General features: G+C 38.8%; 1 protein-coding gene across 1 annotated transcript in view; it reads left to right on the top strand.

The window, feature by feature from the left end:
* Thsd7b (thrombospondin type 1 domain containing 7B) overlaps nt 1-17977 on the top strand; it is an 863852-nt gene that overhangs the window by 616824 nt on the left and 229051 nt on the right. Inside the window, exons 13-14 of the mRNA XM_050147880.1 lie at nt 3243-3437; nt 9204-9470. Coding sequence (XP_050003837.1) covers nt 3243-3437; nt 9204-9470 — 462 coding nt within the window. The remainder of the gene's footprint in view (nt 1-3242; nt 3438-9203; nt 9471-17977) is intronic.

The following is a 17977-nucleotide window of genomic DNA, read 5'->3' as shown; positions in this document are numbered from 1 at the left end:
CCCAATCAAGTCCCCCTCCTTCGTCAGCTGAAAGAGCAAAATTTAAAAAAAAAGGAAAACAAACAAATGCTGGCAAGAATATGGAGAAAGAATAAATGCTTAGACACTGATGGTAGGCATATAAGCTTGCTCTGCTCCTGTAGAAATCAATGTGAAGGAGCCTCAGAAAACTAAACACAGAAGAATGTATACGCCCACTACACTAATCCTTGGGTATTCACTGAAATGACTGGGAGGAGTACAGAGCATTGCACATCCGTGTTTTTTACAACACTATTCACAATAGCTAAGTTACCTGGCCAACCTAGGAGAGCACCAACAGATATTTATATAAATAAAATGTGCTATAATCTCACAGAAGAGTGTAACTCTCACCATCATCAAAGAGGCTTCTTTTCCCAGCAGATGGAGACTATTATAAAGACTCATAACTGCTAAAATTACAGAGAATAAGTGAAGATAGGATATCTGGTCTCATCTGATACACTGTCTCAGTTACTGTTCTATTGCTGTGGATTGGGAGGGGGGGCTGGGTCTGGCATGGGGAATTTATTTATTTATTTATTTATTTATTTATTTATTTATTTATTTTCGAGACAGGGTTTCTCTGTAGCTTTTTGGTTCTTGTCCTGGAACTAGCTCTTCTAGACCAGGCTGGCCTCGAACTCACAGAGATCTGCCTGCCTCTGCCTCCCGAGTGCTGGGATTATAGGCGAGCGCCACCACCGTCTGGCTGGCATGGGATTTTAAAACCTCAAAGCCCACACTTAGTGACACACTTCCTCTAGCAAAACTGCCCCTTCTTATCTTTCTCAAATGGCCCCCAGCTAGGGACAGAGATTGAAAATATATCAGCCTATGTGGGCCATTCTCCTTCAAAATACCACATACACCAGAAATTCAATCCCTGCAAATTATGACTCATGAAAAAAAATGAAGGAAGGGCAGAAAGGTTTCAAGAGTCAGAGTACCAGGACACCTGCTGTTATATAATGTCTTCTAGCCATGTCAGGAAAGCTATACCCTTGAAATCTAACAATACGGCTGCCTAAACAAACCTAATCAATACTGGTTGACTAGTTGACCAGTTAACTAGCTGATATATCCATTTAAAGGGGTGATTTTCAATATCCCCGATCTTAGATCAAAAGCTACAGACAATTAATTACTTCTGAGAGGATGGAAATTCCTTTTTTCCAGAGATGAGATCCCTGATAAGTTATACAATCCCAAGTGGTCAGCTAACACACATACCTATGAGAAACAATAAATGAATTCATTAGGTTGTGTGTTGGGGAGGGGTATGCGCGTGTGTACGTGTGCATGCACATTATATAACAATATTAAAGAAGAAAATATCATGCATTTGAGAAGGAAAGGGATGAGACCATGGATGATTTGGAAAGGAATATGAGGGAAAGGTGAAAATGATATAATATGATACTCATGTCTGAAATTCTTAAAAAATCAAATATTAAAAGAAAAAGATGATGTGGTATATATGCACAAAAATTATTTTCTCATAAATAACCAAATTATCCAATATACAGGTCATTGTCAGAATACATCATATACTTATACGAACATGTTCTTATGAAGCCTAGGACTCTGTACAACAAATACTTAGTAATAAGTATATTAATAAAGATTGCTAAGAAATATAACTTATAAAATCAAAAGGGAACAAAGATTTCTAGGGCTGGAATTTGGGATCAGAGGAAAAGGAATTTTTGTCTACTATAGATGGGGATGTAGACAATTTCAGTCCTTATAAGAAACCACATGGATGTTCCTAAATAAGAAGATTGTCCCCTCTGCTAGCAGTTCTCAAGCTGTCACAGGGGTTACAATCAGGTATCCTTCATAGCAGATATTTACATTATGATTCATAACAGAGAAAAATTACAACTATAAATTAGCAATGAAAATAATTTTACCATTGGGGATCATGACAGAATGAAGAACTGTTTTAAAGGGTCACAGCATTAAGAAGGCTGAGAACCACTACTCTAAGCAATACCTCTAGGTATGCAAAAGATATGAAATCATCATCATATAAAGGTTAAAATTATCGAATAAACTAAGCAAACAGAGACCATGTCCAATAGCTGAATATAGGTAGTGGTGAAAGGTGGATCAGAATCATATGGAGGATTTACAGAAAAAAGTGTTCCCAGGTATGTTGTTAAGAGATGCTGACAGTAGGATGCACAGAAACATTGAAACCACATTTTCAAAAGCAGCCTGCTTGGAGACATTTCAGGTTGTAATAACCCGGGGTGGTGTATATGTGTTATAGCAGGTAATGAAGAGACAGGCCTGGGAAGCTGCTTTACAACTTACAACATACAACCCTCACTTCAGCACCTACAATAAAACGTCCAGTCTACATTTCCAATAGTACTGGGATATAGGATATGTTTATATGAAGAGAGTAGGTATCTATCCTATACATCTTGCAGAGTTCATAATTAGGCAAGGGAATCAAAGTGTCAAGTATTCTTAACCAAGGATTTTAAACCTTAGTCCAAAGCATCAAATAAAATTCCAAGGAAATTTCACAAATAGTTGTTAGTAAGGATATGACTGGACACATTCCTAAAGAAAAAGGTTATGGAAGAATTTTGAGAAGTTACTGGAAACTGATAAGATGCTTGTTATGGGAATCATCATCTGGTTAGATCATGACTATTCTAGAGGAATAGAATTTAAAAGTTAACTGATGCTTAAGTATTAGTAAAGGAGAAAGGCTTATTTAGAGTTAGCAGAAATTCCTCATTAGGTACTGACTGTGATGTAAATATATCTGCTTCCATACCATAATAGTCATCTCACCATCCAAGCAAAAGCAACCCAGCCTAGCAAACGTCCACATGACTCTCTAACAATGGGCTTGTCCTTTTTTGCCCTCATCTCGTCTGTTTTACCAATGCACTTTCCTACTTCTATTCCATCTCTAGGGATCGAATGCTCCTAAGGAGGAAGTATAATAAATTACTAGAAGTTATTTTGGTTTCTGTCAATGCAAGGTTTAGATTAATAATGAAACCAATTAAATCCTCAAATACCTCCAATGGCAACAATAAAAATTTAATTTCCAGGGAGCAGTGAGGTTAGCTATGTTGAACACCATATGAAATCACATATTTTCAAACCCTAGGGACTTCTACTATTTTGTCAAAATGAAAGCACCTCACTGATTTGATCCAGTTGATAACAAAAGAATGTGTGCTCTTCCCTAGCCATCTCGTGCATCTCTGATAATAACCAGTCGGCAGAAATGACAGAATGCCTCAAGCAGATGAACGGCATGCCTCCCCTGGTGCAAGAATGCACCATTCCCTGCCGTGAAGACTGCACCTTCACCCCTTGGTCGAAGTTTACACCCTGTTCCAAGAACTGTGAAGCAACCCAGATCAGGAGACGGCAGCTCACAGGTAGGGTGGGCCTGCCGTTGCAGCTTCAGCCAAGACATGCTGCTCTGAATACCTTATTGAGAACAAAGGTTCCAACAGAAAGAAATGTGGTCCAATATCTCCTTCCTCTGCACGCCCAATGCATATCCTTAAGACTTGCAGCAAATGCCTGATATCTAATAGATATCTGGCTAATATTTGGGAGATGAAAGGACATTAGAATGATTGGTATCAGTAAAGTTTTCTGCATAGTTTTATAATCTTTATGCTCACAAGGTGAATTTTATGCAAAAATGAATTTGCATATCCCATGGCAAAGTTCCCAGGATGTTATCTTAGCAAAAGTTTGGCAAGCTGAAAAACAGCCACTATTTTTTTCTTTTTTGCAGAAATAACTGACATTATTGTCTTTTGCCTGATAAGCAATTTGACCCTTTCAGACTTTAATGGTATAAGGTAAAAGTCAAATTACACATGCTGATTCTTTTGTGTCCTATTGCATTCTGCCAGAATGTAATAAGATACTGTGTATCTCTGCAAAGGTTAATAGAAAATGAAGCAGATCCTAGTTTAGTTGGCACACTAGAGCATTTTTTTTTTTGCTGGCAATATCAAAATAATTGTTGCAAAATTTACTGTTTATATAGGTAATGCCATGTGATTTCTCTTAAGTGTATATGTTTTTGTGTTTATAAGAAACAAAATTCAGTGAAATTAGAACCAAAAGAAAAATACCAGAATAATCACTGAGATAATATAATTGGCATCAACACTGAAGGACTGAGCACAGATTATCATTGGTTATTGTGGGCAGTTTAAAGTCTCTTGGTTTCAAGACCCACTGTTCAAGAGCACTGTTTTCTTGATAACATTAATAATTTAACTTGTAAAAATGGTTCACTTGATAGACTAGAGCTTTTGCAGAATTTCTGCATACACCTGTACTTAGAAATCTACATTCAAGTGAAGGTAAAATATATAATCACAAGAGAATTTGCAAATGAGGAACATTGCCCTTACAGCTTTATATAAAACGTATGTAATTATATGTAACACTGCTTCCATGGTTCAGATGAAAACACTTGGGAGTCAGAGAGACAGGCAGATCTTTGTGAGTTCAAGGCCAGCCTGGTCTATAGAGCTAGTTCCAGTACAGTCTCCTAAGCTACAGAGAAACCCTGTCTCGAGAACCAAACAAAGAACAACAACAACAAAAATCTCATAGGAAAAGCATTCCAAGAGGCTAGATTAAACATGACAGACCAAACCTGAATTTAGAGAATATTCTACAGCTAGTTTGCTATCCTGCACACACACGGTGTGTCAGAAACCATCACCCCAGCAACACTTCACATCTCCGAGGTGGCAGAAAACTTCCTTCGGTGAGAAAGATTGTAGCCAGGGTTATCCCTTGTCTTGGAGGTTTGATAATGATATTTAACACCTGTAAAAGAAGAGCAACTGTTTTGCGCTAGCACCATTTATGTTGCAAATTGTTACAAGTTGAATGAGTTGGCATTTTAAGATGTATTTTCTATAAAAGTACACATTGAAGACTGTATTAATTATTCTATAATTCAAAGTTAGTGATTACTTTTAGCAAAAGGCTATTCAGAATTTACTGTGTTTATGAGCTGCTACTATTTTAGCTAGCTAATTGATTTTTGTACTCCTTCTGTCTAGATGACGACACAATTGATTAGTCATGAAAAAAAAACAAAGAACCATTTAGAAGAATACTGATAAACAAAAAGCCAAAGACACATTAATGAACTGATTTATTTTCCCCCATTTTCAAGGTGTATTATTATGATGTTATGTTGACAGGAGGTTTCTGTCCTGCTCGGTCCTACAGCCATTAGGTCCCAAAGAAACACACTGAGTTCTACATTAATCCATAAACTGTTTGGCCTAGTAGCTCAGGCTTCTTATTATCTCTTATAACTTACATTAGCCCATAATTCTTGTCTGTGTTAGCCACATTGCTTGGTACTTTTCACCAGAGAGGCATTCTTATCTTCCTTCCTCTGCGTCTGGCTTCCTTTGTGTTGACTGAAGACTGACTTTCCTCTCCTCAGAATTCTCTGTTCTCGTTGCCCCACTTGTACTTCCTACTTTGTCACCCCACCAAACTTTCTGTCTTGCTACTGGCCAATCAGGATTTTATTAAAATACAAATGACAGGGTACAGGCCATTGTTCCACAGCAGTGTTAATTCTTTTTTTTTCTTTTTTTTTTTTTGTGAAAAACCAAATGCTTTAATGAGGCTATGAAGAACAACAGTTCAATTATTTTATTGGATACATTAATCTCAATCAGAATATACAGTGCTGTGGATCGTACAGAAAGAATTGCTGCGCCCCACAGCAGGGGTTGCTATTGACATTACGGTAGCAAGTGTTCGCAAGACACAGTCACTTGTTGTCTTTGTCAAGAAGTCAGCTTCTTTTTCATACTGTTAGCGACATCAACTTCTCCCCAGTGCATTTTTCAAAAATATGAATAATTAATTCTTGTATTTTGAATTTTTCCCATGATACTTGGCAGAAATTTTAATGGATGTTCTAATGTGAATGGCAATAGAAAACTTATGACTTAGACCATGTGACACAGACACACAGCATGTAGGTCCTAATACATGGCACTCCTTTGAATGTTGGCCATCTAGAATATCACCTTTTGGTTGCAGCTTTTACCACGGGTTTTTAATTTACCATCTGGATGTTCCTTATTTGTTTCTAAACTAATCTTTATAGATTCTAGCCTGCGAGGTAAGTAAAACAATTGTTTATTCAGTGATGGATATATTCCATTCATTATCCAGCTGTGGGAATATACACGTATTCCATTCATTATCCAGCTGTGGGAATATACATGTTACCATATCACTTACACTGTGGCTGAAGGGAAATGTCTTCGCGTTTCTGCTGGGGATTGATTTGTTTAGTCTAGCTTTGTCTTAGTCTAAAGGTCAGTGCTGATTTTCATTAGAATGTAATCAAAATGAAGCCCCAGTGCTAATGTGTTCCTTATTGGGAGAATCCTTTCTGCATTAACTCACTTCAATCCTCCTTCAAACAGGGAGGCTGAATAATTAAGAGGGAAGTCACAATCAGAGACAGCATCCATTTGTACAGGATGTTTGTTCTGTGGTAACTTGTGTTTTCTTTGTAGATGAGTATCTTCTTCCTGGTCTTCCTTTTTGTCATCCCCCTTCTCCTTCTGTTTTCCTTCACTGTAGAGGAAGAATTAAATTGGAGATTTAGAGGTTTGAGCAAATTGAGGGATATCTGTTAGACAGAAAGAAAATATGATATAAGGGTTCTATAAACATTACTATAAATGTTGGAATTAGTCCTATGCAGGAATTATATCAAAATAACTTGAATATAAGATTGTAATCTTCCCCTGGCATTGTTGGCAAACACAGGGGAGACTGTGTTACAGAGGTTGGTTATACCACAGTGAATTCAACAGATGTTTTAAGTAGAGGTTTCTAGTCCGTGGTCCAGAGACTTCAGCAAGAAATCTTTGATAAAATTCATAATTAGGAGTGTAAGAATTAAATTAGGATTTTAAGCTCTATTAAATGAATCAAGAGATGAGAACCTAGGAGGGTACCAACAAGGAAGCTCATCAGCGAAGTGGAGGACAGAGGGAGGAATTCCACTAAGTAAGTAAAGCAGTATAAATAAAATGTAGCTGGAGGGATGGTGGAGCACAAAGTAATGAACAAAGGGGCATATTATTATGGGATTTAGGGAAAAAATCTCAAAGATAAGGTTATAATCAGCACACTGAGAGTGCACTGACAATCAGATTTGAAAGATAAGAAATTGCTTCCCAATGCATGTTTGTTTTATCATTTTGGTAAAAGTGATGTCAAGGTGCAGGATAGACTTGGAATCCAAGACTAAAATGTGCTGAAAACAAAGAGGAAGTTGCAGAGATGGAGATGAAGCTCAATAGCACTTCACGTGAGGAGTACTGTTCTAGCCAGGGCTGATGTGCTGATCAATGTCATAGTCAGAAAGTTCTTAGGTCAGTGTTGTCTGTACTTCTCAAAGTGGTTCTAAGTGCCCCAATGGCAGACATGAGTGAATACAGCACCCTGAAAGGTCAATAGACGGTTAACATCACGGTAGAGCAATCCCAAGTCAAGGGATGCTTCACACCAGGAGTGATTCAGATTCTACAGGAATCCTAGTAAATTATTTGTAAACATTAAATAACATGTTAAAAAGTCAATCATCCACCAGGAAACATTTGTAGTATTGTGTATGAGGTAAAATATGTGATAAGGAGAAAACTTCTCACATAACAGCTTATATCAAGTATTTGCAAGAGAGCCATAAAGACCACAAATAGACCAGCAAAGCTTCCTATGGCTTGTACAACCAGCCATGAGTCTAACTATTGACTCACTAGTGAGAGAAGAAGTGGTGGAATGATTACATCTGGGAAAGCTTTAGTGCTATAGAGGAAACATGTCAACAGGGGAGTTCTATCAAGTGTTAGGCCAGGCTGGAATCAGGAAACACTGTTATCAAGCAGTCAGAGGTCTGAACACGTTTCTACATTGTCATTACTCAAAGCTGGGAATGCAGCTAAAAGCTCCGCCAAAGTTAGTAGGTAAGGTGAAGTTGCCAGCATTCTCAGCTTCAAAGGATTTCTCAAATGGACCTCACTGGCTTTTTTCAAATTGAGATACGTATTCTGATTATTTACTTAAATCTATTGTTTATTTTAGCATTTATAAGTTGTCTGATTTCAGGAAACAAGATGAATTTCATTTTGTCTATACCATATGAAATAACTGTCATCATTTTTTGGGGGGGTGGGCTTGTGATGTGGAGAATACAATTTTGCTTTTTGGAGAACTTAATTTTTAGTTTTTTGCAGAAAAAGGAAGGGGCTTGCCACTTAGCTTTTATTGGATTCTCTGGAAATCACTAGTTTAAAGAAGACAATGTAGTAAGGAGGCCACTTGTTTCGTTTTCAGCCACTTAGCACCAAAACAATCACACAGAAATGTATTAATTAAATCACTGCTTGGCCCATTAGCTCTAGCTTCTTATTAGCTCTTACATATTCATTTAACCTATTTCTATTAATCTGTATATGGCTACATGGCTGTGGCTTACTGGCTAAAGTTCCAGTATCTGTCGCCAGGAGGGCTACATGGCTTGTCTCTGACTCTGCCTCCTTTCTCCCAGCATTCAGTTTCGTTTCTCCTGCCTTGCCTAAGTTATGCCCTATCATAGGCTCAAGACAGTTTCTTTATTAACCAATGATATTCACAGCATACAGAGGGGAATCCCATGATATTCACAGCATACAGAGGGGAATCCCAGACCAAGACAAGGATAACCAAAGTGTATTATTAATTATGCAAAGTGACAGTGATAACAACTGTATAAACCCCATCTTGCCTAAGCAAGGTTTGACTGGGTTAATATTGGGATGGGAGAAAAAAAATAAAAAATAATTAAAAGAGTTTTATGATTATGAATTGGCATAACAAGCATAATGTCCTGCATTTAAGACAAAAATCATTTTTATTTTCAAATTAATTTGAATATCATGATGTCTCAGAATACTGCCTACATTGTCCTAGAATTTATTTCTATTTCCTTGGCAAAAAAAGAGTAAAAAAAATAGATTGAAACTTTATTTTTAAAAAAGAGATTGAAACTTACTATTCAACTGGTTGTATCTACAAAAATGTGATTGGCTTTTAACAGAACATCAGATACAAAATTAACATCACTGCATGTCTTGTCCCAGGGAAAAGCAAGAAGAGAGAGAAATGTCAGGATGCTGCCTTGTACCCTCTGGTGGAAATGGAACCATGTCCCTGTGACGCGTTCATGTCCCATCCCTATGGAAATTGGTCAGCTTGCATTCTACCAGAAAGCAAAAGGGATCCTCAGCGAGGAGGATTATGGGGGCAAGGAGCGGACAAAGAATGTGGAGAAGGCGTGCGCTTCCGAGCGATAGCATGCTCTGATAAAAATGGAAGACCCGTTGACCCCTCGTTCTGCAACAGCTCTGGTAAGGAGTCCCGCGAGAAGTCACAGATGAGAACTCTCACACAGCTCAGGAGGTTTGTCCCCGGTCCGGAAATTGCCGTAGACTCATTCTTTAAGAAAGGTTTTTATTCTTATTTGCCAATAGCACACTGCCACTATGAAAGCAAAGCGTGTAAAATGCACAATACTCCCTCTCCTTCCACTGTTATCTGAACTACACCAACTGCAGGTACGGGACCCCGTCAGTCTTTCCTTAATTGGTCTTGCCTTATTGACCTTGACTTATTGGTCCTGTTAGTCAGCAACGTTGTTCTTCAGTGAGAAAGCACAAACCCCAGAGAAATGACTGCATATTTTATGTGTTTATTTATGTATTTGTGCTTTCACCATATACATGAGGAGAAATCGCCTCTTGAGTTTCTTCTGAGGTAGCTGATAAAACAGTAATGGGAAAAACTGACTTTCAATGTTTCCAGTGTAAATATAAATGCACACAGTGAATGAAATAATAGAAATGAATGGGGCCATCTGGGCGAGTTTTGTTAGATATTATTTGTAGAGAAGATTGAATTTTTGAGCCTTAGAATGGCTGAACTATGAATGAATGGAGGTTAAATTCAGCTGCAGTTCAGTGGTGGGCATGGTTGGGACTGCCAGTCAGGATGGAGTCTACACATTTCTGGTTTTAGTTTGCCCCTTATGTTACCTTTTATTTGTAACACCAAGCAAGCAAGGTATGGGTCCCGCAGAAAAGTATTGCAAGAGAAAATTCCTGTTCGGTTAATTGTGTAAGCAGATGGATAGAATTAAGTCTTCGCCCATGATATCTTGAATTTAGAAAGCTTTTTCATTAATACTAAAAACAAATTAAATTTGGCTCTAATATAAGAGTAAGGCAAATGACGGGGTTTTGTTTGTTTGATTTTTTTTTTTTTTGGCAGAGTGTTTTTTTTGTTTGTTTGGTTTGTTTTTCAAGACAGGGTTTCTCTGTAGCTTTTGCAGCCTGTCCTGGAACTAGCTCTTGTAGTTCATCTTTAAGTAAGACACATCCATACCATTGTTTAGATGCAAGTTGAGGGTCAGTGATTCTCTGAATCACTGCCACTGTCACCACCACCTGGCTCCTTGGTTAGACTGCACAATTGTATGGAGTGATCTGACTATTAGAAATATTAACATCAAAAATGAACACATTTTAATGAAGTTAGGGTTTGTAGCATTCAGCTTTTATGTGCAGACTTGTTTTATATAGTCACTATATAAAAGCATATATATTGAATATTTGTTACATACATCTTCTTCTTCCTTCCAAATGCTAAGCAGGCTGAACTCTGCTAGGCTCCAGAGATGTAGGATCATCTGGCTGTAGACCTAATCTTTTATAATTTGTGTTTACTAGCATAAGGTTATTGGGGGACCCAGGAAGAATTTTTACTGTAAGAGATTGATATTTAAAGATGCGCAGAAGGAATTTAAGTCCTGATTAGCCCCGAGGATGCTGACTAGAAAATACTTGGCTATCAGCCCTTAGGGAAGTCCCCACCTGAGTGCTGTCAATTTGGGATGAGAAACACCAGAGAGCTGGAGAGTAGACAGTACAAAACAAGACCATTTCCCTCAGTAAGATCTCAAGCAGGAAGTGTGGCCTGGAAAAAAGAAGTAGAAAAAAAGAACACTTGTAATTCCAATGCACTGTGAGGGAGGAGCTATGTGAAGTGAGGCTGAAGTCAGGAGAGTCTTAAGAAATTAGCTCAGGAGCATAGATCTCACTCAACTGCAGCAATAAGCTGGAGTCAGGGATGAGGAGGGCCACTGAAGCAATTCATGTTTCAATAAGACTGCTTCTAGCCACTGTGTGCAGGGAAACTTAAAGGGGGGAAAGGGCATCCCGGTAATCTCTGTCCATCAGCCAAGGTAGGGCATGTTGGGAGGACAGGAGAGGATGATGCCAATAAAGAAACATAAAGAACTATAAAGAGCTGCTTTTAAATGGAAGACTATAGAGCAAGTTGAAAGGATTCTTCAGCCACAAGGACATTCATTTTTGGATGTTGTTAAGTTATCTAGCTCTTCTGTCATGGCGACATGGTACCTGAACAAGCAACTTTAAAAGCAGAACGACTTCTGTGACGTTCATAGTCGCAGAGTTTTCAGTGTATGGGCAGCCATTGTCATTGCTCTTGGACCTGTAGTAAGGAAGCAACATAACTCTAGGATGTGGTAGAGGAAGGCTTCTCAATGCTCAGTTTCCCGGAAACAGAGAAAGGAGAGAGAGGCTAGAGCTTTGAAAGATATGGCCCTTGCACCCTTTCTCCAGGTCATAGACTTAATATGAACTCAGCGACAGATTAGCCAATTGAAGGAGCTAGTGCCCTCATGATCCAGTAACCTCTCAATTGCACTTCCTGCTAGAGACCACACCCTCCACGCATTTGCCATTGTGTAGCACATCCCATAGTCTCACTGCAACATTTCACCCCTGGAGCCCCTCACTAATGACTCTCTTGTCTTGGCGCTGTGATAAACTATGTAGATGTGACCAAAGCAATTTAGCAGTGGAAGCTTGAGGGTACAGTTCACCCTAACAGGGAGGCATGGCGACAGGAGCTGCTGGTGGTGCAGGCAGGAATGTGAGCCTGCCTTCACACATCTTAGGGCATTGCCAGTGCTCATCTGGATTCCTCCTTTCCCTCATGTCCATTAAGTCTAGGACCTCAGCCTAGGAGATGATGCCATATACAATCAAGGTAGGTCTTCCTCGCACAGGTATTCCTTATGGAAACATTTCTATAGACATACTCAAGGTGTTTGACCTTGAAGTTTATTAACCCTATCAACTTGACAGTCAAAAATTGGTCCTTCCAGCACCCCAAAACTCATGTTTCTCTCATCATACAAACTGTTCAGTCCATCTCCAAGAGCCCTTAGGGTCTTCTCACTTCCAAAAAATTCCAAGTTCGAGGTTTCTTGTGAGACTCCAGGTAAAGAGTTGTGAGCCCTGAAAAATCAAAATGAAAATACCTATTTCTAGCATACAAAATCAGAAGTAATATACATTCCTATCATTAAAATGGGGAGAGAAAAAAGGATTTAGTAGACCAAAGCAAGACCAAAACCTAGCAGGGCAAATATCAAAACCCTGTCTGTCATCCTCAGCCCACAGTGGGGTACGATGAGCTTCCAAGGACTTGAGAAACACTGCCTCTTGACTTTGCTGGTTGTCATTCCCATGCCCTCTCTCTGAGGCTGGGCCTGCTTGCTGACAGTGCCTTTGCCTGCAGACAGTCTTTCTTCCCAGGGTCTTCATTGCCACTTCAGTCTCTCTCTCTCTCTCTCTCTCTCTCTCTCTCTCTCTCTCTCTCTCTCTCTCTCTCTCTCTCTCTCTCTCTCTCTCTCTCTCTCTCTCTCTCTCTCTCTCTGCTCCATTTGTTATTCTTTCATTAGCCCCCTACAAAAATTTCAGCCTTCTGACATATTCCCTAGCCTCCAAAGTGTAGTGTATATGGAAGAAGGCATTCCCAGGGCCCCACCACCTGGCCTGTATAGATGTGACTCTAACACCTTTCTATATAAAAGAAGGTGTGTTTCGATACTTCTCAAGGGAGAATCCCAAATGAAACCCATGTGGAACTTCCTTTGACCTAACTGTAATGAAGAGGTATGTGTTTATGTGGAGTGAGAAGATAAATGACTTGCAAACAGGTGGTTTTCAATTAATTAATCAATGCAGGTTTCTTGGTTTCCTTTAGAAATCCTATGCAGAGATGCAAAGTAACTCACTATCTGCCATGCCTGAAAAAGTAAATTAAGGGCTGAGGATAGTGTTCCTTGGGTAAGGATCCTTGCTTTGCAAGCCTGGGGACCTAGTTTGAATCCCCAGTATCCAGCACCCAAATAAAGCAAAGCAATGGGAATGGCATTGGTACCTGTGCTTAATAACAGCAGCATTTGGGGGTGGAGACAAACAGATCCCAAGAGTGCTTTGGCCAGCCAGCCTCACCAAATCAGCAAGCTTCAGGTTCAATAAGAAACTTCTTCCCAGGGCAAGAAGAAAGAGACCTCCTGTTCAGGCTCATGCACCCAGATGTGTTCGTGCATCTGTATCTCCATACCATACCCTCTCACACGCACACATACACACTACAATAAAGTATAAGAAAATAAGGTAGGGTGAGGACAGATCAAGATGTGTACTGTCCACTTCCACTAGACATTGCCCTGCAGAGTCTATCCCAGGCCATGTGGGAAAATGCAAAACAAATGAAACCAAATAATGGTATAAAGTGCCTAGATTTAAAGGGTAGATACAAAACTATTACTCTTGCAAATAATGTGCGCCTGCAAAGAGCAACCCCTGGAGGAACCCTGTTCTTTCCAACCCTCTACAGTTAATAAATGAATCCGGTAAGTTTTCAGGGTACAAGATAATATTTCAGAAGTCAGCAATTATAATTACATTAAAAAGGAATCATCAGAAAATCTAAATGAGAAAATTTTATATTAATCATAACATCAGTGTCTGGGTCTATGCTATGGCCATGGGCCATGTCTGAGTCCAAGTCCTACTGAAGTCAGGGTCTGTGCTGATTGATGTCTGTGGCCCATGTTACCACCAAAGGCCATGCATATGTAAGTGGTCTACTTTGACACCTGAAGCCAAGGTGATATCCATGGTCCGGGCTACCTCTGAGTGCCTTCACTGGGTCCTTAGTCCCACTGCAGCAAGGTCACTGAGGGCAGGCCACTGAGATTTTGACCATATTCCAGTGTGTATATAGATAACACATATTAGACTTCTTTTCGGGGGGAGGGAGTCACAGGATGGGAGGTTGGATATGATCAGAATGCATGATGTTAAATTTCCAAAGAATCAATAAAAAATATTATGTTGAAAGAAACAATAGCATCAGAAAAATCCAATGTACTTAACAACAAATTTTAACAAAAGAAATGAAAAATGTGCATTTTGAATGCCATAAAGCATTGTTTACAGAAATCAAGTACCTAAATAAATGGGAACTCACTATGGTAATAGATGATAAATCTTAAACTGATTAAATTTTCAATATTTCTCAGTTGAACTCTAGATTCACTGTAATCCCTACCTGAAGTTTGATTTGCTATTTTGAATAAATTTAGAAATGACCCTAGAGTAGTATTGAAATATAGTAAAGCAAGGGCATTTGGACAATTTTGAAAGAGAAGAGCATGGTTCCTGATTTCAAAACATTACAAAGATCCAGTTATGAAGACCAGGTGGTACTGTCATCACGGGAACATATCAGAATGAAATATAGCTGGGAATGAAGCAAATGCCTCCATTTATGAGCAAATGATGTCCAGCAAGGGATCCAGGATAATTTCATAAGGAAGGAGTGCATTGTTCCAAGAATAATGCTGAAAAAAAGTGGACATACAAAGGGACCAAGCTTGAAACTATCCTCACCCCAAAGCAAAACTCAATACAAAGTGGATATAGGTCTAAATGGCCAAAAGTTAGAACTATTAAGAGATAACATGACTCTCTCTTCTGATTAACACCAGGCAGCATCTTCTTGGATGTCACACCAAAAGTACTAGCAACAAAGTAAATATAAAATTGACTTTAATAGAAAGAAATACTTTCGTGTTTGTAACAGATACCATCAAGAATGTATGCAATCAGTGTTACCTGGATGTCAAATTGAAAATGACTCTATAGCAAATAGCACACACACATACAGAGAGAGAGAGAGAGAGAGAGAGAGAGAGAGAGAGAGAGAGAGTTCCAAATCCCTGAAGAACATAGATTCAACAATCTTCAATATAGTGGTAGCAGAAACATTCAGTTGTATGACTATGTGGCCCTTCAACATGAAATACATGATGATTTCATGTGTAATGTGATGGGTCACAATAAAAGATCAGAGACAAAAAGCATAGGGCTTTCTCAGTAAATGTAGAAAAATCCTTGGAAACCCTCAGTGTCTTGTGTGATGAAAACTTCTGCATGGAGATGAACAAGGCAAGGGCCCGGTTGTGAGGCCGTAGTTAGCACTGGACTCTGCAGTGAAAAATCTAAATATTTTGTCTAATTTTGAAAACAAGGCATAGTTACATTTTTCTGCTAGGTGTTATTAGGACAATTAGGTAAGAAAAGGAAATAAAAGGCATCTAAACAAGAAAAGAGGAGGACTAAAATTGGCTCAATTATTCAGAGACTGCAATCTTGTGGGGGAGCTAATGAAGATTCCAATGAAAATCTTTTAGAACTGATACAGGAATCGCTTAATTTGCAGGCTACAGAGATAAGTTCTATGTCTATATATACAGTGAAGCTAATGCTCCATTACAGACACTAATAAACTGGAATGGTAAGGTACCAAGGGATCTGATTGGGGAAACGGGAGAAGGGGAGATCTTTAGGGAAAGGGGAAAGAAGCAAATACAGAAGCTTGTGGGAGGAGAGTAACAGGATACAAGGGAGCTGACTGGGAGCTGGGAAAATGAGCTCCTTTTTGGGGAAGCAGAGGGAGGTGGGTAAAATAGGGATGTCTGGAAAAGCAACAAGGAATCATATTATTCACTTTTTTTTTACTAATAATAAGTTCAATTCACATAATTCAGTATGTGTGTATGTGTGTGTGCATGTGTGTGTGTGTGTATGTGTGCGTGTGTGTGTATACATGTACTTATTTATGAAGGGGGACGCCCACACCATATATAATTTTAATAAACTTTCTCATCTGGACTGATGGTGCTCCCTCAAAGAGCTAAAGACCACCTAACAAAAACCCCAATACCAGGCAAGAAAAGCCTCCTTTTGGGTTGTTTACTAAGGTTGTCCAAGAGACTCTCAAAACACACTGCCTATTGTTTTTGCCCCCTTGTTGCCCTTATGTAAAATGTAAATCCCTATTGCTGAAGATACATGCACTTCAGAAACAGAGCTCAGAGACCCCTAAGCTGGAACTGATTTGAATGCTCCCTCTCTCAGGATTACCTTTCATGACACTAGAAGAACCATGTAAACTTTCAAAGGAGGAGGTAGACTACAGTCCTACCGAATTATGACCCCTAAGAACCATATCAAAGGCCAACATGTGCAATAACCCTAAGGGTGCAGCAGGGGAATGCATCTGGTGGCAGTCATCTGCAGCTCTCTAATTTGTCTTAAGAACCACTCAACAAGAGGGAAACCATGGCTGGTACTGGAAACTCAGTGCTAGTGAAGTCTTGATGATTGGAGGAGAATCCATAACCACTAATTTACTGAGACAGTATAATACCTAATGGCAATCTACAAACATTTGTCCTTATAGACACAGATAAGTATAGTCTTCACCTTTGGTCAAGAAAATGTCTCTTTGCAACAGACAGAGACCACCACAGAAAGCCACAACCAATCAAAATGCTGAGTCGTGAAGCCCTGTCCCAATGGATATATTTACAAAACACTCTCACACTAAAGACTTGGGGGACACTGTGGAGGAGGTGGTGGAAAGATTGTAAGAACAGGAAGATCAAAGAGTTTTCTGTGAGATTGTGTCTTCTAGTCATCTCAGGAGCTACACTCATAAAGTCTTACAATTATGATTACTCAAATGTGAGCTGACCAAGGATAGCTCCAATAGATGTGCCAAACTGGGGGAGGAAAAGCCCACAAGCCTCAACCATACATAAGGAACTACAGGCAACCGAGTGAAGCTGGAGAGGTGATCTTCCCCAGAAAAGAGAACATCATTTGGTTGTTCAGTGCTAAATGGTCAGCCCTGAAAGCATGCATGTTAGTGACAGTATATACACTGAACAGGTAATAGTTATATTTAGGAATGTATATGTTTATGCATATATATTCATACAATAATAATTAGTGGAAAAAAGAGACCATGCATTGGAAGGAGAGTAAGAGGGAGGATTTGGAGAGTAGAGTATGGGAGGATTTGGAAGAGTAAATGGAAGGGAAAAATTTTGTAATTATATTATAATCTCAAAGATTAAGATATGATCCTATTTATGGAATTTTCCAAAAGAATAAAATAGTAATAAATTTAAACAAGAAAGTAAAAGAGCACTTAATTAAAATCTAAAATACCTTAGTGAAGGAATTGAAGATAACATAATAAATAGAAGAATCACCTGCATTTCTGGATCAAAGGAGTAATATTGTCAAAATATCCATTCTAGCCTAAGAAATTTACAGATTCAATGTGGCTACTGTTAAAAATCTAGTAACATTTTTCAAATAAGTAGCTTAAACAACATTTAAAAAATATATGGAATCTAAATGACCTTGAATAGCTCAAATACAATGAGTAGGAAGAACAAAAATGAAATTATCAGTTCCTGCTTTTGGATAGTATTACAAAGCTCAATTGAGTTATCCAGCAAGTTATTAGCATAAAAGCAGATACATAAATGAGTAGAATGGGGTAGACAACCCAAAAATAAACCATAAGGTCATGCATTCTATGGATCTCACACAATTAGTTGGTTTCTATAGAGGAACAGAACTTACAGAGTATATAAATATGAGTGCATATATCTATA

The sequence above is a fragment of the Alexandromys fortis genome, unplaced genomic scaffold (assembly GCF_014885135.2).
Source record: "Alexandromys fortis isolate MF-2015 unplaced genomic scaffold, M_Fortis_MF-2015_v1.1 scaffold_58, whole genome shotgun sequence".
Lineage (NCBI taxonomy): Eukaryota > Metazoa > Chordata > Mammalia > Rodentia > Cricetidae > Alexandromys > Alexandromys fortis.
This window is presented reverse-complemented; position numbering and strand designations above follow the sequence as displayed.